The sequence below is a fragment of the Macaca thibetana genome, chromosome 11, assembly GCF_024542745.1.
Source record: "Macaca thibetana thibetana isolate TM-01 chromosome 11, ASM2454274v1, whole genome shotgun sequence".
NCBI lineage: Eukaryota > Metazoa > Chordata > Mammalia > Primates > Cercopithecidae > Macaca > Macaca thibetana.
Genome location: NC_065588.1, coordinates 38321838 through 38347045, shown reverse-complemented (window position 1 = coordinate 38347045; position 25208 = coordinate 38321838). Strand labels below are relative to the sequence as shown.

The window sequence follows — 25208 nt, the reverse complement described above, 5'->3', positions numbered from 1 at the left end:
ATTTGTTTTTTGGAGGCAGGAACATTAAAGTGGAGACAATTATTATAATCTTGATCTCTGGTACTATATATTATTGCTTTTTGTTGTTCCCTCTCTATTTTCTTGTAGCCATTAGAAAAATACTGAAACTAGAAGAGCCTATATGTTTATTTGCAGGGACAGCAAGGAAGGGGGGAAGCTGGTGTCCTACTCCACAGCCAGTCTTGGGGTTAGAGGAACCCTGAGAAATAGAGTAGGTGGTGGCAGCTCAGAAGAGAAGAAACAGGCTGAATACCTGGCACCTGGAAGAAGAAGGAATATAGTACACAGGGGAGTTGGCCCAGGACAGAGAAGTGGGCCTAGTTTAAAAGAGGCTTGAGGCCCACCTGGGGGCCCCTGACTTTTTTTTTGTTTTTAACCGGTACATCCAAGCTCTTGTAGATCCAATTTTTAGTGGTGGAAACATTACTTGAGGAGGACTCAGAGAAGCATTGTCATTTGGATTGAAACTGAAGAGGCTCTGGGCAACTCACCAGAAATCTAAGGGACACTGTGTTCCTGAAAGTAAGTGTTCTACACTACGACCCTCTCAGCTTCTTCCTTCCCCTCTGAATTGTCTCTTCTCTTTTGATTTTGGCTCTAAGTTAAACCTAAGAGCTCTAATTTCTCTGTTATCTGTTATTTTCCTAGTGGTTTCTGAAATTCAGGGTAGAATCCATGTTTGTATAGAACAGTGTGGAACAGGGTATTGTTAATAGAGAAGATATTGATTGCATCACAGAATATTAATATTTTCCTCTCTGGTAATGTTAGAAAAACAAGATTAAAGGACTGCAGAATGCTGTTGAGAAGCAAAAGTTTCAGTAGTTGGAAGGAATAATTCTCCATAATTGACATATTAATTAACAGTTAGGGTAATTTCCAGAGTAAGGTTGGCAAGTACTAAAGCTGGGACTGGATAGCAGCAGAGCAGAAGGATGCAGTTTGCTGATGTTTTGTTTGTGTGACCCATAGATGGGATTTGAATCCTTTGGGTCAGACTGACCTTTGAACTGATTCTGCCTCATTGCCAAATGTTAGGCCAAGTCTAAGCCATTCTAGACGTTTGAAAAACTTTTTTCTTTTTAAACCTGCGGAGAAGATTGAGTCCTTGTTCTACCTTTAAAGTATTTTTTTTTCTTTTTTCTTTTTTGAGATAAGATCTCATTCTGTTGCCCTGGGTTGCAGTGGCATCATCCAGGCTCACTGCAGCCTCGAACTCCCAGGTTCAAGGGATCCTCTCACCTCAGCCTCCCAAGTAGCTGGAACTACAGATGCACGCCATCACGTGTGGCTAATTTTCTTATTTTTTTGTAGAGATGGGGATCTTTGTGTTGCCTAGGCTAGTCTCAAACTCCTGAGCTCAAGTGATCCTCCCACGTTGGCCTCCCAAAGAACTGGGATTATAGGAGTGAGCCACCATTCTGGTCCCTTTAAAGTTTTTATTGACAATATTTTTTTTTTCTTTAAGGAATATTAAGTTCAAATTCTTTATATTGCAACAGAAGCCCATTTCCTCTGGGTTATATATCCATGATAGGTCATGTCTTTCTATAGAATGAAGTTACATTCATGGCATGTATTTCAAAATAAAACAATTTGTTGTAGCTTCAGTTCGTCAATTTTTAATTTTATTTTATATTTTGGGGTACATGTGCATGTTATTGGGTATATTGCAGAGTCAGGGAATTGGGCTTCTAGTGTACCCTTTATCCAAATAGTGAACATTATATCCAACAGGTAATTATTCAGTCCCTCACTCCAAAATTTTTTACATTGTGCTTTTGTGAGAGAAACAGTAGTAAATGTCAAACTGACAGGAAAATTTTTAGAAGGAAAAAAATTCCAGGGTGACAAATTATTTTCAAGATGCTGCACAGTGTTTATATCTGAAGTTTCTTTTCTGTCTTTCTTTTTTTTTTGGAGGGGGTCCAGAATTTGAGACAGAATCTTGCTCTGTCATCCAGGCTGGAGTACAGTGGTGTGACCTCGGCTCACTGCAACCTCTGCCTCCCAGGTTCAAGCAATTTGCATGCCTCAGCCTCTGTAGTAGCTGGGATTACAGGTGCCCGCCACCACGCCAGGCTAATTTTTGTATTTGTAGTAGAGATGGGGTTTCACTATGCTGGCCAGGCTGGTCTCAAACTCCTGACCTCAGGTGATCCGTCTGCCTTGTCCTCCCGAAGTGCTGGGATTACAGGAGTGAGACACCATGCCCAGCCTGTCTGAAGTTTCTTATAAGGCAAGAAATGTCCCAAATATAAATGCAAGAAACTTTAGGAAATTAAGGATCATTCTTGACTGGGCCTAATGGCCCACATGTGTAAGCCCAGCACTTTGGGAGGCTGAGACAGGAGGATTTCTTGAGGCCAGGAGTTTGAGACCAACCTGGGCAACACAGTGAGATCTTGTCTCTACTACAAATAAAAAAAATTATCTGGGTGTGGTGGTGCACGCCTGTGGTCCCAGCTACTCAGGGGGCTGAAGTGGGAGGATCCCTTGAGCCCCAGAGTTTGAGGTTGCAGTGAACTGTGATCATACCACTGCATTCCAGCCTGGGCAACAGAGTGAGACCCTGTCTCAAGAACAAAAAACATTCTGAATCATCAGAGAAAATGAAATATTAAATATTAAGGATAGTCTGTATGAGGGTGATAATCAATGTGTGATGATGAAATTAAGACTGGTGTCTTACTGCTACTTCACCTAGGAGTGGACAGTTACTTTGCTTAATTCAGGTAGCAAATATTTAGAAATGAAAATGATAGAATTATTGGTTTGGGTTTTAAACTGTGGTCTAAATGGTTCATACCAGGGTTTCAAATGTAACAGGTAATGTTACATTTTCTTAGAGGATATTGTAACAGTCCTTTAGGTTTCGCATAGGTGTTATTTTAGAGAGCTATGAAAAAGATTTCACATAGTAGAAAGAGTAGAAAAAAAATATGTGAAAGAAAAGATTTCACATAATAACTAGGTGTTATTCTAGTATGAGTTTGGTAACCTGGGTTCATACTTCATTTCATATCAACCGTTTCAATATTCAGCATTCTGCAAATGTTTATTGAGCATCTTATTTAAGGGCTGAGTTGGATACTAGACATACAGTGGTGAGCAGAATGGATTTTTTTGTTTCTTTAAAATTTTATGGTTTTGCAAATCAGAACCACTTTAACTGTACCAAGCTCCATATGTGAGGTTTAGTGTTAGTAGATCTTTCCTTTAAGTGTAGGCTGAAGAGGTGGAACTTTTTCATTAAAAATATATAGTGTTTATAACTGAACACAGTATTATGGTTAGGTAAAAAGAATGAGTTATTTCAGCTTCTGTTAAAAGCAAACTATAAAATTCACATTCTGAAAGAAGCTTAAACCAACTATCATCTGGTAGAAATCTTTTCAGCATTGTTGTTTTCTTGTCATACTTGCTTTCTGTCTTCAAATTTGAGGTTTGGCACTGATTCTCCTAGACCTTTTGTGTAGGAATGGGAGAAAAAAATTGAGGACCATCTACATAAGTCCTTTTTAAAGAAATGCAGGGTTCCTGAGCCCCCTCCTGTCTTATCTGAGGAGCCTTTCTAGCAACCATTTAGTTGTTCAGAGACTCCTTATTCTAGGAGGTTTCTTACTTGTTTGTTTTTTGTCCGCTGTCTTAGAGGACTCACACTAGTTAATTGTATGTGGGTAAATTTTACAAGCGATTAGTGTTTGTGTAGTCCGGATATCAGAGTGGTTTTCAAAGTATAGTCTGAGGGACACTGAGAGTCCCTGATATCTTTTTAGTTGAACCTTTCTATGAGGTTCACACTGTTTTTATAATAATATGAAAATGTTATTTGCTTTTTTCACTGTGATGGTGCAGAGGCAATGGTGGGTAAAACTGCCACCACTTTAGCATGAATCAAAGCAGCGGCACCAAATTGCTATCTTCATTGTAATTTTCACCACCATGTACATGAATGCAGTAAGAATAATGCCCGTTTGAATTAAGAATATCCTTGAAGCAGTAAAATTTACTAATTTTATTACATCTCATATTTTAAAAAATATTTTGTCTGACAAAATGGGAACTACACATAAAGCACTTACACTGTATACCAAAGTATAGCGGTTAAGAGAAAGCACGTGTGTAGTTTATCTTGCAAGCAGAACTAGTCTTTTTGTCATACAACATCATTTTTACTTGAAAGACTACCTGAAATACCATAGTTATTCAGACTTGAATATTTAGCATATATTTTCTTGAAAGTGAATATATTCAAGAAATATATCACTTCAAGGAAAACATTTGATAGTATATGTTGCCAGTGATAATCACTCAAGTGAAAATTAGAATTTTTGAAAATTTGTAGCAACAATGAGCTTTAGAGTTTCTGTGTATAAAGACTTTTATGAGAAGATTAGTGGTGATATCAATGAATGTAATTTTTGACATTTTACCATGAAATGTGTCAGCATTTGGAAAATATGCATAACTCAGCAAACAAATGGTTCCTAGTTACCAGTGTTTGATTTTATAAAACTGTAATGGGTAATCCATTCGAAGTACAAAATACCAACAGATTTTAAGGGAACACTGTAAACTTCATTGATGTGGTTTCAGATTTCACATTGCACTAACCTTTGAGAAACAACTGTGTTTTTATGTAGTAACAAAGAATAACATCTGTAATTATCTGAAAATGCTATTAAGCTACTTATCTCTTTTCAACTATATATCTGTGAGAGTGCAGATTTTCTTAATATTTTTGGACTAAAACAGCGTATTGCAACAAATCGAATGCTGAGACAGATGTGACAATCCAGATGTCTTCTACTAAGCCAGATGTTAGAGGTTTGCAAAAATATACAGTGCCACTCTTCATACAAAATACCTTTGTTTTGGAAAATAATAAGTTTTAAAAATAAAAATATGTCATTTAATATGTGATGTGTTTATTTTTTAAATGAACTTATATATTTAGATTTTTATCAGTTTTTATTTGTAATATAGTAAATATCGATATATGACCCATATTAAGAAAAACAAAAAACAAAAAAAACTCTTAAATTTTAAAAGTGTAAATGATCCTAAGACCAAAAAGTTTGTGAACTGCTGGTCTAGAGTTTATTGGCTTGGGTTTCTACATGTAATGGATTTACTTTAGTAAGTGTTCTTTTTATTTCCTTTACAGTGTGAGGCCTGACAACTGGTATCCTAGTTGTTTAACTCAGTGGCCAATCTCACTCATCTTTTGATGTCTCCTCCAAAGTATTTGATGTTATTGGCCCTTTTTTAATTGAAACTCTCCTTCCTTGATGTCTCTAACACTCCTTTTTCGTAGATTTCTATGTATATCTCTGAAACCCATTTCTGCCTCCCCAAACCTGGTATCTGTATATTCTTTACTTTGTATGTGGCATAAACTCCTTTCTGGAACCTCAGCTAGGAACCATCATTGTCTCAACTTTGATTCTAATTTGTGGTCATCCTTCTTGTCCTTTCTCTGGATTTTTCTCTTAAATATATCCTTTTTCCAGTTTATGTAGTTACAGTTCAGAAGCCCGTATCACTTCTCTCATGAGCTATTGGACAAATTGGTCTCTCCTTTGGAATGCTACTAACATTATCTTCATTGTCTTCTTTGAAACCTATCTGATTATGTTGGTCCCTGTATATTAAAAAACAATTGAGTCCTGTTAGTGGCTGCTGAATAAAAGCTGAGATCATGAGTATAGTGTTCAAGGCTATAATAATAATCTATCCCTACACTACCTTCCTAGCTTCATTTCCTGCTGCTTATCCCAATCCTGTGTTGTGTCAGCACTGAATTATTTTTATCATATGGTACTTTTCTTTTTCTTTTTCTTTTTTTTTGGAGACAGAGTCTCACTCTGTTGCCAGGCTGGAGTGCAGTGGCACGACCTTGGCTCACTGCAATCTCTGCCTCCCAGATTCAAGCGATTCTCCTGCCTCAGCCTCCTGAGTAGCTGGGATTACAGGCGTGCGCCACCATACCCAGCTAATTTTTGTATTTTTAGTAGAGACAGGGTTTCACCATGTTGGCCAGGATGGTCACCATCTCCTGACCTCATGATCCGCCTGCCTCAGCCTCCCAAAGTGCTGTGATTACAGGCGTGAGCCACCATATGATACTTTTCAAAGAGGCCCTCTAGGATTACTGTCCCTCCACCCCTTGGTATCATACCGATTCTATGTAGTAGAGTCAGTCACGCACTCCATAATGACATTTTGGTCAGTGGGGGACCACGTATATAGTCCCATAAAATTATAATACCATATTTTTACTCTACTTTTTCTATGTTTAGATACAAATACTTACCGTGGTGTTACAATTACCTGCAGCATTCTGTATAGTAACATCCTGTGCAGGTTTGTCACCTCAGAGCAATAGGCTCTACCATATAGCCTAGGTATGTAGTAGGCTGTACCATCTGGGTTTGTATAAGTACATTCTGTGATGTTCCCACGATGAAATCACCTAACGATGCATTTTTCAGAACATATCCCTGTCATTAAATGATGCATGGCTGTATGTGTATGTAATTATTCCTGGCGAATCACTATATTGTAGTACAATTGTCTAGACACTTACCTGCCTTACAGGGCAGAGACTGTCTTATTCACTTTGGTATTCCTAGAAGCTAATAAAATACCTGAAGTATTGTAGATATTTAAATGTTTTCAATTAATGTTTATGCAAATTTGACTGTTACTATTTGACACCTGACATTGCTTTTCCAATAATTTTGAACATTATGTTTGTAAAAATATTATCAAACTTTTTTGTCTCTAAGTTGTAGGTATAAATCGTTTTAGCATTATTTATTTATTTATTTTCTGAGACAGGGTTTCACTCTATTGCCCAGGGTGGAGTGCAGTGGTGTGGATATAGCTTACTGCAGTCTTAACCTCCCTGGTTCAAGTGGTCCCCCCACCTTAGCCTCCCAAGTATAGGAGTGGGAGTATAGGAGTGTGCCACTATGTCTGGTTAATTTTTAAATTTTTGGTAAAGAGGGGGTATCTCCCTATGTTGCCCAGTCTGGTTTCGAACTCCTGGGCCAAAGCAATACTCTCACCTTGGTCTCCAAAATGTTGGGATTACAAGCATGAGCCACTGCACCCAACTGTTTTAGCATTATTTCAAGGATGATATTGTACACGAACACCTTAGCATTTTTAAGGAACAACTTTGGCAAGTTGTATATTATGGTTATGATCTCATTTGTGGCCACTTACTAGGTCTTATTTTTCAGATTGTTGAAATTTATATAATATAGCTAAAAATGAAGTATTTCTTGACTAAAACCAATGAAGTCTTGAAAGTGTACAGCGTATTAAGAAATATATTGTATATTCCATTGCTACAAGGAGAATAAAATATCTAGGAATACAACTTACAAGGGATGTGAAGGATCTCTTCAAGAAGAACTACAAACCACTGCTCAAGGAAATAAGAGAGGACATAAACAAGTGGAAAAACATTCCATGCTCGTAGATAGGAAGAATCAATATTGTGAAAATGGCCATACTTCCCAAAGTAATTTATAGATTCAGTGCTATCCCCATCCAGCTACCATTGACTTTCTTCACAGAATTAAAAAAACTAATTTAAATTTCATATGGAACCAAAAAAAGCCTGTTTACCCAAGACGATCCTATGGAAAAACAAAACAAAACAAAACAAAAAACAAAGCTGGAGCCATCATGCTACCTGACTTCAAACTATACTTCAAGGCTACAGTAACCAAAACAGCATGGTACTGATACCAAAACAGAGATACAGACCAATGGAACAGAACAGAGGCCTCAGAAATAACACCACCCATCTACAACCATCTGATCTTTGACAAACCTGACAAAAACAAACACTGGGGAAAGGATTCCCTATTTAATAAATGGTATTGGGTAAACTGGCTAGCCATATACAGAAAACTGAAACTGGATGCCTTCCTTACACCTTAGACAAAATTAACTCAAGATGGGTTAAAGACTTAAACATAAGACCTAAAACCATAAAAACCCTAGAAGAAAACTAGGCAATACCATTCAGGACATAGACATGGGCAAAGACTTTATGACTAAAACACCAAAAGCAATGGCAAAAAAAGCCAAAATTGACAGATGAGATCTTATTGAACTAAACAGCTTCTGTACAGCAAAATAAACTATCATCAGAGTGAACAGGCAACCTATAGAATTGGAGAAAATTTTTTGCCATCTGTCCATCTGATAGCCAGAATATACAAAGAAGTTAAATTTACGAGAAAAAAACAACCCCATCAAAAACTGGGCAAAGGATATAGACACTTCTCAAAAGAAGGCATTTATGTGGCCGACAAACATGAAAAACTCATCACTAGTCATTAGAGAAATGCACATCAAACTACAATGAGATACTATCTCATGCCAGTTAGAATGGCGATCATTAAAAAGTCTGGAAACAACAGATGCTGGAGAGGATGTGGAGAAAAAGGAACGCTTTTACACTGTTGGTGGGAGTGTAAATTAGTTCAACCATTGTGGAAGACAGTGTGGTGATTCCTCAGGGATCTAGAACCAGAAATACCATTTGACCCAGAAGTCTCATTACTGGGTATATACCTAAAGGATTATAAATCATTCTACTATAAAGACACATGCACACGTATGTTTATTGCAGCACTATTCACAAAAGCAAAGACTTGGAACCAACCCAAATGCTCATCAATGATAGACTGGATAAAGAAAATATGGCATGTATATACCATGGAATACTATGCAGCCATAAAAAGGATGAGTTCATGTCCTTTGCAAGGACGTAGATGAAACTGGAACCATCATTCTCAGCAAACTAACACAGGATCAGAAAACCAAACACCACATATTGTCACTCATAAGTGGGAGTTGAACAATGAGAACACATGGACACAGGGAGGGGAACATCACACAGTGGGGCCTGTCCTGGGGTGGGAGACTAGAGGAGGGATAGCATTAGGAGAATGTAGATGACAGGTTGATGAGTGCAGCACACCATTGTAGCACGTGTGTACCTGTGTAACAGACCTGCAGGTTCTGTGCATGTATCCCAGAACTAAAGTATAATAAAATAAATATGTTGTATTCTTCACCTAAATTGTTAGTTTTCTGTTGAATGATTTTTAAAGTTAAGGTAGTTAAGGTAGACATCAAGGGCCTATCAGAAACTAAAATATATTATAAATGCATGCTTACTGGGAAACATGCAATGAATTATGCTAGGACTACAAAATTGTGGATGAAACCCAATTCTAGCCTTTAAGGGTTTGAATTCTAGCACAGAAGATAGGTAATATTTGCTAGTGAGTAAATGCAAGGAGTTGAGAATGGATTTTCCAACATAGTTCTAGTTTTTGGAGAAGTCTGTGCTTATATGAAATCAGGTATTGTTGTGGCTATTATTTATTTTACTTTAACATCTGGGATACATGTGCAGAAAGTGCAGGTTTGTTACATAGATACACATGTGCTGTGGTAGTTTGCTGCACCTATCAACCCATCATTTAGGTTTTAAGCCTTGCATGCATTAGGTATTTGTCCTGATGCTCTGCCTCCTTTTGCCCCCCACTCCCCGACAGGCCCCAGCGTGTGACGTTCCCCTCCCTGTGTCCTTGTGTTCTCATTGTTCAACTCCCACTTATAAGTAAGAACATTTGGTGTTTGGTTTTCTGTTTCTGTGTTAATTTGCTGAGAATGATGGTTTCCAGTTTCATCCATGTCCCTGTAAAGGACATGAACTCACCTTTTTTTATGGCCGCATGTGGCATTATTAATAAAGCACTTTTGGTGGGGTGAGGTGGCTCACACCTGATGTAATCCCAGCACTTTCGCAGGCTGGGGCAGGAGGATTGCTTGAGCCTAGGAGTTCAAGACTAGCCTGGGCAACATAGCGAGACCCTGTCTGTACAAATAAATAAATATAAATAAAGCACTTTTGGTAAAATGTGCTTTAACATCATGGCTAATTTCCAGTTTGATTACTGTCTCCCCTAAGAAATTTCAGCCAAATTATGTTCTTTGAAACAGCTGGCACTTCATTGCTGGGTAAAGCCTTTTCTTTATCTATTCATTTGTATATGTGTGTGTGTGTGTGTGTGTGTATGTATTTTTTTTTTTTTAAAAGAAACTGCTGTTTTTAAGATGATAGTTATATAATTGATGTAAAATTTCAGTAGACTGAAACTTCCTACATAGTATGCTGGCTCTATATGTAACTTTGAAGGAAGGAGGAATAAGCAAAGAAACCTTTCACTCAACTATGGTAGTTTTATGAACCTCCGTCAAACAACTCGGGTTTCAATCTAGGCTTTAATATTAATTATGTGACTGGATTTCTACCTTCCTCACCAGTTGCATAGGGTTGTTTGATGAGCAAATTAAAGTATATATAGGAAAACATTCTGAGCACAGTAAAGCACTGCACAAGTGACAGATAATGAGTTTCCAACACCAGAAACTACCAATGGTAACAAAAAAAAAAAAAGAATTTGATAGCAATAAATTACAAGCCACCATTTATTCTTTAACAGTAATGGCCACTATTTACTGAGCACTTACTGTGTGTCAGCCACTGTGATAATGGCTTTACCATTTAATCTTCTCAACAATGAGAATTAAAACCATTTAATCTTCTCAACAATGCTTTTGAAAGAAAAGAAAAAAAAAACCCTGAATATCATGCTGGCGATCATTGCCAATATAACCAATAAAATAGATAACTTATGAAACATATACTAAACTTAATAATGTAACCCTAGTATAAAATTATTTTATTTACAATATAGATGATTCCTGGGATGATTTTTCAAGTATTGAATATATATAAATTTAACGATCCTGCCCTTTTATGTAAGCGCACTTGTGAAGTGCTTTACTGTATTGAGAGTGCTTTCCTCTGTATCCTTCTATTTGCTCATCAAACCGTCCCCTGTATGGCTGGTGAGGAAGATGGTCCGCTAGTCAACGAATTAATGTTAGAGCCTAGATTGAAACCTGGGTTGTGTGATTACTGGTTGATCTTTTCACTCCTTTGTCTTTAATAAAGAGGTTTGTAAAACTGTACTAGTTGAATGAAAGGTTTTTTTGCTTATTTCTCTTTCCTTCAAGGTTAGATATAGGGCCAACATACTTGGTAGAAAGATTATCATTCTGTGGAATATCAAGCTTTCATTCAAGGATTTGGTGAAACCTTAGTCTTTTTTTCTTTAAGGTATGTTTTCCTTAAATCTTTGTAGCTTGGAATAATTACTTATTTAACAAATATTTGTTGAACACCTACAGTTTTTTGTTTATTGGCTTTCATGGTTGTTAAAACGGTACCTTTTGTTACATGAGCTGTGATTTATAATCATGTTTTAAAAGATTCTGTATGTACTTCATTCATTACTGAGAAGTTTAGAGCTATAAGGAACCTTTCAAGTGTTTCTGGAGTGTTTAGTCACATCCTGAGCCAGACAAGTTTTTATTACTTGAAACCTTAATGATAGACGGATAAGGGCATCTTCAGAGGGAAGATCTTGAGAGATTGGGAGTAGAGAGGCTTGTATTAAACTTTTGAAATGAACTGAGACTGCTATTGTTTTCAAAACCTTCTTGTCAGGATTTTCAGCTAAGTTTGGAGGATTCTTAATTGTGGAACTTGGGGAATAACATAATGTTTAGCAATCTGCTGGTTGAGGTCTTTTCTATTTGTTGGAACTCATGGCTCTAGCCTCGCATCCTCTTGATAGATAAGAAAACAGGCCAGAAGTATTGTGACTTGGGTCAATAGTCGATCAGTGTGAGATTTAGAAATCTGAATTTCCAGTCCCTTAAAAAAAATTTTTTTTAAGAGACAGAGTCTTTTTTTTAAGGCCAGAGTGCAGTGGTACGATCATAGCTTACTGTAACTTCAAACTCCTGGGCTCAAACCTCAGCCTCCCAAGTAGCTAGGACTACAGGCGTGCTCCATCACACCCAGGTAATTTAAAAATTTTTTGTAGAGATGAGGTGTTGCTATGTTGCCCATCCTGCTCTCAAACTTTGCCTCAAGCCCCCCTCCTGCCTCAGCCTCCCAAAGTATTGAGATTACGGGTGTGAGCCACCATGCCCAGCCTCCAGTCCCTTGTTATAACCTTGCTGTGGTAGCATTTAATTAAATTTGCTAGCAAGTAACTTCTTAAGGATTTCTTCTTCTTATTTTCCCTATACCTAAATCTGGTGGTATACCTCTTGACAGTTTCTAACATTAGACCTACTACTTATAAATAATATAAGAACTTAAAAACAAGAACTAAATGTCAAAAATCTAGGCTAATCGTATGGTGAATAAAGAAGAAAATGACTGTCTTTTTTCCTATATTTACTAATATTTTTGAAGTACAAATGTTAACAAACTTAATTTTTATGTCTTTTATAACAACTTTTATTTTGCTGTATATCCTCACTTCTTTGATACCATAGTGTTTCTCAGGAGAAATACCAGTAAGTATATTTCTCTCTTTTATTTGTGATACAAATATTAAGAATCACTGATAGTAATATAATCACTTTGATTATATGTGAATGTGTGAATGACTGGGTGTGTGTGTATGATGTAAAGTTTGTATAGCTCCCTGACAATTTTTAGACATATGAATTAAACCATTTCATCTTTACATGTTTTATGGTCTGGTCAGGGTTCCTTTGCACAACATTACACTTTACTTTTATAGAATATACTAGGGACAGTCAACCCAGAATGGCAGCAAGTAGGTGATTTTTATGCCAGGGAGTAGTTGCTCAACAGGTAAAGCTCTTGGTGCATTCGTGGAATAGGCAAAGTGATTTTGGGCTTCTTTCTTCTTTGTTTCATCCATTTTTGCTATTTATCTTTTGTCCACCTAGAGCCCAAAGTCTCTGCACTAATATTTATTTCTAGCCTACCTTCTAAAATGTTATGATTGCTTCATTTTTATTTACTTCACCAACAGTTCTTCCTTTACTAGAATATCTTTTATGCTTTATGTAAGTCTGAATAAAGTAATTTTTCTAAATGCTAATGTAAAGCATTCTATTTGCTTATCAAACTGTCCCCTGTATGGCTGGTGAGGAAGATGGTCCGCTAGTCAACGAATTAATGTTAAAGCCTAGATTGAAACCTGGGTTGTGTGATTACTGGTTGATCTTTTCACTCCTTTGTCTTTAATAAAGAGGTTTGTAAAACTGTACTAGTTGAATGAAAAGTTTTTTTGCTTATTTCTCTTTCCTTCAAGGTTAGATATAGGGCCAACATACTTGGTAGAAAGATTATCATTCTGTGTGTGATGGGGGGTGTGGGGGGATGGAGTTTTATTTTTTCCTTAAGATAATAATTCTTTTTCTCATGATTATTGAAGTATTATATATACATTAAAGATTTAAGGAAGTATAAGGAGGAAGATAGTAATGATTATCTTCATATTATCATTCCAGTCAGAAGTTAGCTACTTCTAAAATGTTGTGTTTCCACTCTGTAGTTTTGCGTAGATACTAACATTTAAAAGTGAAACTTGAGGTATCTCTCATTGGAAGAATGGGAAAAAAGTAGACTTTTTACCATTTTAGGGCCGTCTCATGACCATTCTCACCTCATCTTGGTCCTCTAAGTCTCTGAGAAGTCCTCCAGTCTCTGAGAAGGCTCCAGTTTGTTTTGTCTTGTTTAATTGAGCAGTTCTGAGTCTTATTTTTACCAGGGAACTTTGTTTTTCAATTTTAATATAGATCATGTGGAGATGTGCTGTTATGTAGGAGTTTGCTATCGAAGTGTGGCCCACAGACCAGTGGCGTTAGCATCACCTGGGAGCTTGTTAGAAATGTACAATCTCAGGCCTCACTGAGGACTTACTGCATCAGAACCTGCACTTTAATAGGATCTTTAGGTTATTTATATGCACATTGAAGTTTGAGAAACACTGCTCTTTTTTTTCCAGATAAGATAGGTGGACAGGGGTCTGAGGTATTCATTCCACTTCGAGCTGCTTTTTCCAAAGAGCTTTTCTCTCACGTTTTTGTGTGTGCATGTGTGTGTGCAGGCAGGGTTGTATGTATAGGCATGTGCCTGGGCATGCATATGTGTACAGGAATGTGGGTATGTGGGCATCTCTCTGTGTCTATATCCCTAGTCCCCCTAGTCTATTCAGCAGATACTTCTCTGAATGAGCTTAATGAACTCTCATGTCCAAAAATGCTTTTTCTGTTATACCTCCTATCTCTTACCGCTGCTCCCAATATCCGTACACAGCTGTACATTCCTTCAACCATACAGCTCATCGAAGGACATCTTTGGGAAGCCTCCTGTGAAAGAGAAAGCTTCAGGAAATAAGAGGGTAAAGAGGAGAGAGGTTTGCCTGTTAGAATCAAGTAACAAGCTTTTTGGGGTAAAAGAGACCTGACTTTCTCTCAGGAGGGCCCAGTGGTTTCAAATTGTGTTGATTGGATCCCTATGGTTTCATGGAATTGTCTCAGTGGGAGCAAGCAAGTGGGGCTCTGTGGTTGCCCACTTCACTTCATCCAGATCATTTATACTATTATATATTTTATTAGGATTTCTCTTAATTTTTATTTTATGTGTTTTGCAAAACATTTATTGTGGAAAATCACTGCCCTGTTTTACCACTCAAATTCTGTTCATCTCAGGCTAAGTTAATTGTGACTGGACTACCTACCCTCACATTTCAAAAAGAAGAGCTATTAGTGAGTTTTGTAGGGTGGCGGGAGAGATTTGAAGCTTTCTTTCTTGAAAGCCCTTTCTCTTTCCCTCCTTCCCTATATCTTTCTTTTTCTCCCCCCACTCATCTTCTTAGACACATTTGTTCTGTTTAAGGACCAAAATTAGTAAGGCTCAGAGCTGCATAATCGACTGATTAAATTAGTAATGAGCACTATAACTTACAGATGAAACATTTGTTAAATTCATAATGCTATCAAATAATACATTTTGATAACATTTAATAAGATTATTTTGGGAGACAACCATAATCCCAAAAGATACGGTCCTGAATGCCATAATCTCAAATGTTGAAATCCTGAAAAATCAACATCCTTAAAGTCTAAAATCCCCCAAATCGCAATCCTAAAAGGTCAAAATCCCAAAAATGTATTCTGGAAAAAATAATACATTTTTTAAAAGACACATAGATTTTAAAAAGGGGATTTATTTGAGAAACAGATAAAAACAGAAAAATTCATAGGCCATTTTATGCAGTAAAATAGGCAATAACATTTTTGCAAGCATAGATACTCAGATATACTAACAGTCATGCAGATACAACAGTTAAAAGCAGACAAACCATATTCGTAAGTCAAAAAGGGAAATGTATAAATGCATATCACTGTGGTTGGTAATTGTGTGCACCCAGCTTTATAACTGCAGTAATCTGAAATACCATGAAATACCTAAGCCTTGATGAGATTGATAATCATCTGTGTGTGTGTGTGTGTTTCCTAGTGGCCTGATGTAGACTGTCACATAAAAATTTGGACCTTACCAGTAAGTTTTAACATCTAGAAAGTACTCTGGTAGTGTAATAGGAGTAAGCAGTATATATAGACTTAAGAATTAAGCAGGTAAAAGCAGAATTTTTTTACTGTTTTCCATAGTTAAAGAATACATCTGTTTTCAGGGTTGGGATTGTCTGAGCATGGTCGTGGTCTGTTTTAGGCCACTGTGCCCTTTTATATATTATGCTGTTTCTTCGGCCCTCCACTTCCCCATCCTCCACAATTTCATGGTCTTTATGATCATTCAGGCTTCATCTCTGAAGGCTAAGCATTCCCTTGTCTCTAGGTCAGAATGAATGTCCTCTCAATTACTCTTAAAGCATTCTATGCTAAAAGTGATGATGTATTTACACAGTGTATTGAAAATATTTTGTATTCGTTTCTTTCCTTCCTGAGGGCCATACCATTGGTCCATTATCACATTTCAGTTTAAATCCCCTCCTTGACATTCATATTCATGTGGTTTTTTGGTCGTAATTAAATATAAGTGATGAAATGAATTTAGCACATTTCTTAGTTAATAATAAGGATAATTGTAATAATATTTTAAAAATTCTCAATGCCTATCACAATGCCTTGTGTAGGTACTGATAATACTTAAATGAACTGCGAAAGGCCCTTTGCTATATATCTGATTCTGTTGCTGCTTTAAACTGCTTTCCACTTCTTGTTTTTTTAAGGAATATTTACGTAATTTCATAATTTTGTGAGTTAGTTGGAATATGTTTAATTATACCTATTTTACTGGATAGAAGAACTTACGTCAGTCTGAGCTACCTGCATGTTCAATTATCAGCAGTTTTAAAAATGTTTTCTTTTACCGTCAATATAATGCATGATGGAAACCACAGCCGATAGATTTTATTCTCTCTTGTGTCATGCTTGCTTACTTGCTGAATCTTAACTAGAGGCAGAGAAACCATTTAGTGGCAGCCATTTTAATAGTCTAGGCAAGAGGCACTAATGTCCTGAACAAGGGGAATGCCAGATAGGAGAGAGAAATGAATGTATAGATGTGTTTAGGAGAGATCTGTAGGACTTGATGGTTGATTGGATATGGTTGTGGGAGGGAGGAAGTTGGGTTGTAGTGAAGGGGAGGTATCAAGGATGAATGTCAGGATTCTGGCTTAAGCAGTTGAGTGAGTGGTGTGTGTTCTCGCTGAGATAGCAAATAGGAAGACAGGTTTAGGGGAAGGTAATAGTTTACCTATAGATTGGTTGAATTTGGGGTGCCTGGGGGAAAATCTGAGAGGGAAGATCTGTGAAGCAGTTTGGATATGTTGGGTAAGGCTTAGGAAGGAGGAAAGTGCTGTAAATATATATTTGATAGTCATTAGTACACATGATTTGAGTTGAAGCTGTAGGAGCGGGTAAGACAGATGAGGGAGGGAATAGATTGCATACCATGAGAAAAGAGACCTAGGAGAGACTTTTGAGGAACATCTTTATTTTTTTACAGTGGTAGGAGAAGAGCATCCCACAAAGAAGAAGAAAGAAATGGAAAAGGAAAAGAAAATTAATAGGGAGTAAGAAACCTGGGAGAGTGTAACAATACAGAAACAGAAGGAAGAGGATATTTTCAAAAAGACGGGGGTGTGTTTAGCCACGTCCAGTGGCTTTTACTTTCATCAGACAGAATCTTAATTTTTCTCTCAAGTTCCATGTAATATTTGTTTTAGTAAGTCTGGCATTTAGATTTGTATTTTTAAGTTGTAACAAGATAATAATTCTGCATAGTGCTTGTCCTCAGCTTTTCATGTTACAATAAGTCTGATTTATATTTATAGGCTAAATAAAGGAGGTTAATTATTGGTAGATAGGAAGATGAGTAAAATTATGTTAGTAACTAACTTTGTTTCCTGAGGATATAATTATCTAGTAATATCTTTAAGTCTATGCCTCTAACGATCACTTTAGATTATAGCTGCAAAATGTGATAGAATTAACAACAACAAAAATCCCAAAACATTGGGTCCTTCTTGGTGTCAAGAATTTAAGTGGTAAGTAAATGTACAGTAACTTTATTTATTTTTTGAGAGGGAATCTCACTCTGTAGCCTAGGCTGCTGGAGTGCAGTGGCGCAATCTTGGCTCACTGTAACCTCTGCCTCCTGGTTTCAAGTGATTCTCCTGCTTCAGCCTCCGAAGTAGTTAGGACTACAGGCGCCACCATGCCTGGCTAATTTTTTTTAGGTGTTTTTAGTAGAGACAGGGTTTCGCCATGTTGGCCAGGCTGTCTTGAACTCCTGACCTCAGGTGATCCGCCCGCCTCAGCCTCCGAAAGTGCTAGGATTACCGGTGTGAGCCACTGCGCCCGGCCACTGTATGGTAGCTTTGAAAACTCCTGGGAGATTGCATACTTAATTGTGAGGGAATATGTGTAGTTTCAAGAAACCCTTATTTTCTGTTTTTAGGAGGAATGAATCATAGCACTCTTTAATGATTGGTTAACCAAGCAAATCATAGAACTTCTTTTAAAACTTCATTTGTTCTATAAAGTAACAGCTATCTGTGAAGTACACTGGATTTTTTTTTCTTTTTTTATTTCAATTTTTTATAGATATGAGGTCTCACTATGTTACCTAGGCTGGTCTCGAACTCCTGGGCTCTTGCGATCCTCCCACCTCAGCCTCCCAAAATGCTGGAATTACAGGTGTTAGCCATTGCACCCAGCCTACAGTGGATTTCATATGATTTACAATGCCTAAAGATTCAGGTTTTAGGAGTGCTGAATAGCAAAGTTATTTAGAACATAGGCAAAATAAGAAAGGAATACACTTTCTTATTCTAGAGTCTATAGAGTCTAGAAAGACTCTAGAACTAAAAATCAGTGAGTGGCTTTTGAATTTCACAAATATTTTAATTAACCATTAAACATTAAAATGCTATTTTGAGGCAGGTGTTGGGCTAGGTAATGGAGTTACAAAGGAGAACAAGACACATCCTCACCCTCATGAAATTTGTTTATTTATTAATTTAATTTATTTATTTAAGATGGAGGAGTCATGCTCTGTTGCCCAGGCTGCAGTGCATTGGTGCCATCTCAGCTCACTGCAACCTCTGCCTCCCAGGTTCAAACGATTCTCCTGCCTCAGCTTCCTGAGTAGCTGGGACTGCAGGCGCCAGCCACCACACCTGGTTAATTTTTGTATTTTTAGTAGGGAAGGGGTTTTACCATGTTGGCCAGGCTGGTCTCGAACTCTCGACCTCAAGTGATCCACCTGCCTCAGCCTCCCAAAGTGCTGGAATTACAGGCGTGAGCTACTGTGCCCGGCCAGCCCTCATGGAATTTAAGTTGCAAACAAAAAATACAAAAAGAAAAAATCATTGCAAACTGTGGCAATGACAGGAATTACTTGAAATAGGTGAAGAGGAGAGGCTTCTGTGAGTGGGTGGCATTTAATCAGCAGATGGATAAGAGGAGGCTGGGCATGGCGGCTCACACCTGTAATCCCAGCACTTTGGGAGGCTGAGGCCATTGGATCACTTGAGCTCAGGAGTTCGAGACCAGCCTGGGCAACGTGGCAAAACCCTGTCTCTACAAAAAGTACAAAAATTAGCCGGGCATGGTAGCATGCGCCTGGTTTCCCAGCTACTTGGAAGGCTGAGTTAAGAGAATGGCTTGAGCCCAATAAGGGGAGGTTGCAGTGAGCTGAGATTGTGCCACTGCACTCCAGCCTGGGCAAAAGCCAAACCCTATCTCAAAAAAAGGGATAAGAGGAGGTATTTGTGAAAGAGTTATGGTTAACAGCAAGTTGGAAGCCCTTTGGTTAGTTTGTTTTACCTTGAGCAAAGACTAGTGCATAGTGAGGCAGAGGGTGAGTGGCATCAGATGAAGGTGAACAACTGAGTAAAATGCCAGATCACAATTTAGTCGTAAATGATGTGACATTGAGATTTTATTGGAAGTGTAACGAGAAGCCATTTAATGAATTTAAGTGCAGAAATGCTCTGTGGCTTCTGTAAGGAGAATGGACTGGCAGCCTGCAGTAATGTATAAATAGAAAGACTAATTGGGCTATTCTTCTAGTTAGGTGAAAGATAATGGAGCATTAATATTTTGAGATTAGATAAAAGAAAATGAGTTTCTTCCTTACTGTTACTAATACTTTTATGTTTCCATAAAAAGGTCATTAATATACACACAATGAAGACTTTTTAAGGTATGGCATTTCAGTACTTATGGTTTTATATGTACTTTTAAAATGATAATGAAATTAACTATATTAAAGCAGAACGATTTGCATGAATATGTTGAAATGTAAAAGAGGAATTTCTATTTTAAAAAGTTATTTATTCAATGGAAATAAAAAAGGATGACTTTCCCTAAGGAAGGAAAATGAGACATTTGGAGCCACTCAAGTTGGCTTGAGACAATTGAAATTTGTGATGTTAGAAAAATTTGTTATTGTTTTATAAAATCAGTTTTATACAGAAATTACTCACTTTAGAGATGGCTATTAAGAATTGACTTGAAAAGTAATGTAAGGCTTCAAAATCTGGTAAGATTAATTTAAATAATATAATAGAATTTTGTTCTTTTTCCCACCTTTTCTCTCAGAAGCCTGCAGTCATCTTAGGGCTCAACTGAGGAAAGATCCATTTGCAAGTTCACTCATGTGGTTGTCAGCAGACCTTAGAACACCTGCTTCCACATTAACTCACAGGTCTGTTGTCAGGCCTCAGGCATCTGGCTGTTGGCCAGAGACATCAGTTTATTGCTATGTGGGCTTATCTTTTCTATAGGCTCAGAACGTGACACCTTGTTCACCGCAAAGCAAGATGTCTGGACAGTGAAAGAAAGGCCCGCCTTGGACTCCCAGAGTGCTGGGATTACAGGCGTGAGCCACAGTGCCAAGCCTCTTAATGACATCTTTTATATTAGCTTATACCATTAGGATAAAATATTTGCATTATTGCTCCTTGATCTGTTTTATCACTATAAACATATAAGACCTTTGTGCTATGTACTTACTCCAGTGACTAGGAGTCTAGACTTAGATGACCCTTTTCTGATATTTATTCCAATTAGAAATGGAGGTCTGTGTAGTACCCCTGTTTGAATGGGTCATTTAAAAGTGAATGAATTTATTACTGTTACACTTAATTCAAATTTATAGAAAAATGCTTGCATTTACCCAAGGCAATTTGTATCTTAAATTTAAGTAAGAATCTAGCACAGATCTTGACAATCTTGACAGGTGTGTTGTCAACCCTAACAAATACAAATATGACCTCATAACAGGATTGAAATATAAGATTTTTGTTAGAATTACATTTTGAATTTGATTTTGTAGAATGATTTTACAGACCATTTTATCCCTTTTTTTTGTTTGTTTGTTTTCTTTCATTTATTCAGTGGTTAGTTACCAGACTATTCTTAAAGGAAAAGCTATACACTTTCTTTGTTTCCATAGAATGAAGAATCATGAAATTGTAAGTTTCTTGAAGGAAGGAGGTGATTATTTAGAAGCATGATTGTAAAGGGTATTAAAATATATCTGTATCTAGTACCTGCTAGTGTAGTTACTAGTGTTAGAAGTCATCACTGCTGTGGCACATTAAAATGAATATGATGAATATATATTGATTAATATGTATTCAGTTAAAGGTAATATAATATCTTCATGTGAGCTTGAAGAAATTTCTTTTGGAGGGATTTTTTTCTTTTGACTAGAAATAGTTTTTATATCAATGTCGGCCATTTTTAGGCAATTATTTTAAAAGTTTATTTAAAAATTTGCTATATTTCTTTTGTACAAGTGTTTAAAATTAACATTATTAATATCAATGACTGGCATACGTTTATGTGTTTGTGGTTGGTGTGTTAATAGGTGACACATGGTTAAAGACTTTTTTTTTTTGAGATGAAATCTTGCTGTGTTTCCCAAGCACGATCTTGGCTCATTGCAACCTCCGCCTCCTGGGTTCAAGCTATTCTTCTGCCTCAGCCTCCTGAGTAGCTGGGATTTTAGGCACCTGCCACTACGCCCGGCTAATTTTTGTATTTTTAGTAGAGATGGGGTTTCACCATGTTAGTCAGGCTAGTCTCGAACTCCTAACCTCAGGTGATCCGCCCGCCTTGGCCTCCCAAAGTGCTGGGATCACAGGTGCGAGCCACCGTGTCTGGCTGACTTTTTTTTTTTTTCTTTTTTCTTTTCTTTTTTTTGGAGACAGAGTCTCCCTCTGTTGCCCAGGCTGGAGTGCAATGACATGACTTGGCTTGTTGCAACCTCCACGTCCTGAGTTCAAGCAATTCTTCTGCCTCAGCCTTCCGAATAGCTGGGATTACAGGCGCATGCCACCACGCCTCGCTGCTTTTTGTATTTCTAGCAGAGATGGGGTTTTACCATGTTGGTGAGGCTGGTCTCGAACTTCCAACCTCAGGTGATCCATCTGCCTTGGCCTCCAAAAGTGCTGGGATTACAGGCATGAGCCACGGCGCCCGGACGACTTTCTTTTTTCATTTCTTTTTTTTTGAGACAGAGTCTCGGTCTGTCATCCAGGCTAAAGTGAAGTGGCACGATCTCCGCTCACTGCAACCTCTGCTTCCCAGGTTCAAGCAGTTCTCGTGCCTCAGCCACCCGAGTAGCTGGGATGACAGTCGTGCACCACCCTGTCCATCTAATTTTAGTATTTTCAGTACAGATGAGGTTTTGCCATATTGGACAGGTTGGTCTCTAACTCCGGATCTCAGGTGATCTTCTTGCCTCAGCCTCCCAAAGTGCTGGGATTACAGGCATGAGCCACCATGCCTGGCCTGGTTAAGACTTGAGTGATAAAATGGGAATTGTATCGATGCATTTTATCTGAATTCTAACATATTGTTAGTCCACCGTGGTGGCTTCCATACCAAAAATCTAGTGAATGTTAATGACAGTGGCTAGTTAAGAAATGATAGATTTTGACCAACTATTCTTGTACTAATATAAAATATAATGATATTGTTCTAGCAAAATGAAATAGCCTGGTGGCTGATATTTTTGTATATTAAAATATAGCAGCCATTATAGTAGATGTTTTAAAATGAAACCATTCTAATGATTTTCTTTTCCTTATGTTTCTGATAATGTCAGAAGTTTCCCCTGACATATTTAGCAAATTGTTTCCATATTTACTTTGATATATGCATATATAGTTATCTAGTGAATTTACGCTTTCCCCTGTAGTTCTACATGTAATTATAATATCAAATAAAATGAAATAATCTTCTTATTCTGATAGAGAAGAAAAAGCTGGATCACTTACCAGTAACTGGAGTTCTCCTATTGGGTAATCTCCACAGATCCACATTGTTTGAAGTTATTGTGAGTGCCTCGAAGACCAAGGAACCGTTGAAATTTCCAATTTCAGGAAGGTAAGCAAGTGCACTGAAGCATGTCTCTAGCATCTCCCAAATCCCCTCCCCCAAACTTTCTTACATATACGTCTGTACTGCATGCCCCCTCAGTTCCAGTGGATGCCCATCAGGAAGATTCTCATGCTGGACAGAAGGGCAAGAGAGGTGGATCTGTGAGGGAAAAGACCCAATAGGATAACTCAAGTTACTGGTAAGTAATCTAGTTTTCACAAACTTGAGATTTTTTTTTTCCCCCAAATTTTGTCCCTTGAGAAGGAATTTAATTGAAAAGAAAGGAAGTTATTTGGGATAGCTTCTTTTTGTATGTTTGATGTGGGTTATGGAAAGTATTGTATGGACAGTAAATACTGAGCTATTAATGGGTGTATGAGTAAAAAGTATGACATTAATTTTAAAGTATCTTATTTACATAATAGCTGCTTCTAAAAGATTATACATTTACTCGACCAGGGTTGGTGACTCACGCTTATAATCCCAGTACTTTCGGAGGCCAAGGTGGGTGGATCACCTGAGGTCGGGAGTTCAAGAACAGCCTGACTAACATGGAGAAACTCTGTCTCTACAAAAAATAGAAAATTAGCCGGGCATGGTGGTGCATGCCTGTAATCCCAGCTGCTTGGGAGGCTGAGGCAGGAGAATTGCTTGAACCTGGGAGGCGGAGGTTGTGGTGGGCTGAGCTTGTGCCATTGCACTGCAGCCTGGACAACAAGAGTAAAACTCCGTCTCAAAAAAATTTACACATTTACTGCCTTTTGGTAAATGGTGTAGTTGTTCTAAAGCAATATAGGGAAGCTAAACGTTGAATTCTTTTATACATTTCTTTATGATATTGCTTTTTTGAAGTAAATACACGGTAAAATTTATGGAGATGTCATATTTGGTGAATTTCTTTTGGCACAGTAGTACTAACCAGCAAGGATAGTTTAATTGATAGTTTAATTGACTAGCACTTTTTTTTTTCTTTCGAGACAAATCTGGCTCTATCGCCCAGGCTAGAGTGCAGTGGTGTGATCTTGGCCTACTGCAACTTCTACCTCCTGGGCATAAGCCAGCCTCCTACTTCAGCCTCCTAAGTAGCTGGGACTACAGTTGCATACCACCATGCTCAACTAATTTTTTTATTTTTTATAGAGATGGAGTGTTGCCATGTTGCCCAGGCTGGTCTGGAACTCATGAGCTCAAATGATCTGCCCACCTTGGCCTCCCAAAGTGTTGGGATTACAGGTGTGAGCCACCACTCCTGGCCTGACTAGCACTATTTTTTTTTTTTTTTTGACTAGCACTTCTTAATGACAGTTTTCAATATATCTTGAACTTCATTGAAAAATATATTTGAAAAATGATATAGGATATGTTGCAGTTATATTTACCACTTCCTTATGTGTAATGAAAAGACTTGATGTGAAGTGTAGCAGAACTGGTTCAGTTTCAGCTCTCTGATTTCCTCAGGTACCAAATAACTTACTGAATTGATATTTGTAAATGTTACTATATAATTAGTTTCTTGCTTCTCATTTTTCTCCCACTCATTTTGCATTATTACTAGGTTACTGTTTCTAAAAAGGCATTTTAAATATAAAGAGCTTGTAGTGGTGTCCTGCTTATAGCTGTTTTACAAAACTTTCATCCGTTTTCTGGATACTTGAGGCCTGCTACTATACCAATTCCATCCTGTTTATCCAGCCTTAATTTCTTCAGTTTGAAACTTTTGTTTGTTCTTACCTGGATAGTTATATTTACACTTGGTTTGTGGTTTCTGACTTTCTTCAGGTAAACTTCTCTCAGTTCTGATTTCTATACTTTAAAGTTGATGCAAGTCTTACCCCTTTTATCAGTCCTTTTATGCTAGTATCTTTGTTATCTCCAATTCTTCAGTAGAAGAGTGGGATATCTGTAAGATTGTATTAATTCATGGAATTTACTTAATACAGTGCCTTAGCAGCACCCAGTTAATACCCTTATTGGCTAGTATTTGGCTGTAGATTGATCTTAAATGGTTTTGTGATTATGGTTAGCTGAATGATACAGTTTAGCCATTAAATATTAGCTTTAGGTTATATTGCCATTTTTTAATTTAAATTTAAATTTAATTTAATTTTTATTTTTTATTTTTTGAGACAGTCTCACTCTGTCGCCCAGGCTAGAGTGCAGTGGCGTGATCTCCGCTCACGATTGCTCCCAGGTTCAAGCAATTCCCTTGCCTCAGCCTCCCAAGTAGCTGGGATTACAAGCATCTGCCCCCACACCTGCCTAACTTTTTTGTATTTTTAGTAGAGACAGGATTTCACCATGTTGGCCAGGTTTTGAACTTCTGA

At 37.5% G+C, this 25208-nt stretch overlaps 1 protein-coding gene across 8 annotated transcripts in view; it reads left to right on the top strand.

Moving 5' to 3' along the window:
• The window catches only part of YAF2 (YY1 associated factor 2), a 1232548-nt gene that overhangs the window by 1155579 nt on the left and 51761 nt on the right, over positions 1-25208 (top strand). For 4 of the 8 annotated variants that reach the window (XR_007717828.1, XM_050749423.1, XM_050749421.1 and 1 more), the window contains one exon: positions 22819-22890. The exons of 1 other annotated variant lie outside the window; for it this stretch is intronic. Coding sequence is in view for 6 of the 7 variants with exons in the window: in XM_050749423.1 (XP_050605380.1) it covers positions 22819-22890 (72 nt within the window). In the remaining variant the exon portion in view is untranslated. Of the gene's footprint in view, positions 1-156; positions 19697-20094; positions 20201-20892; positions 20970-22818; positions 22891-25208 lie in introns of those variants that run through there. 3 more of the 8 variants (XM_050749425.1, XM_050749426.1, XM_050749428.1) reach the window with 3 other exon arrangements.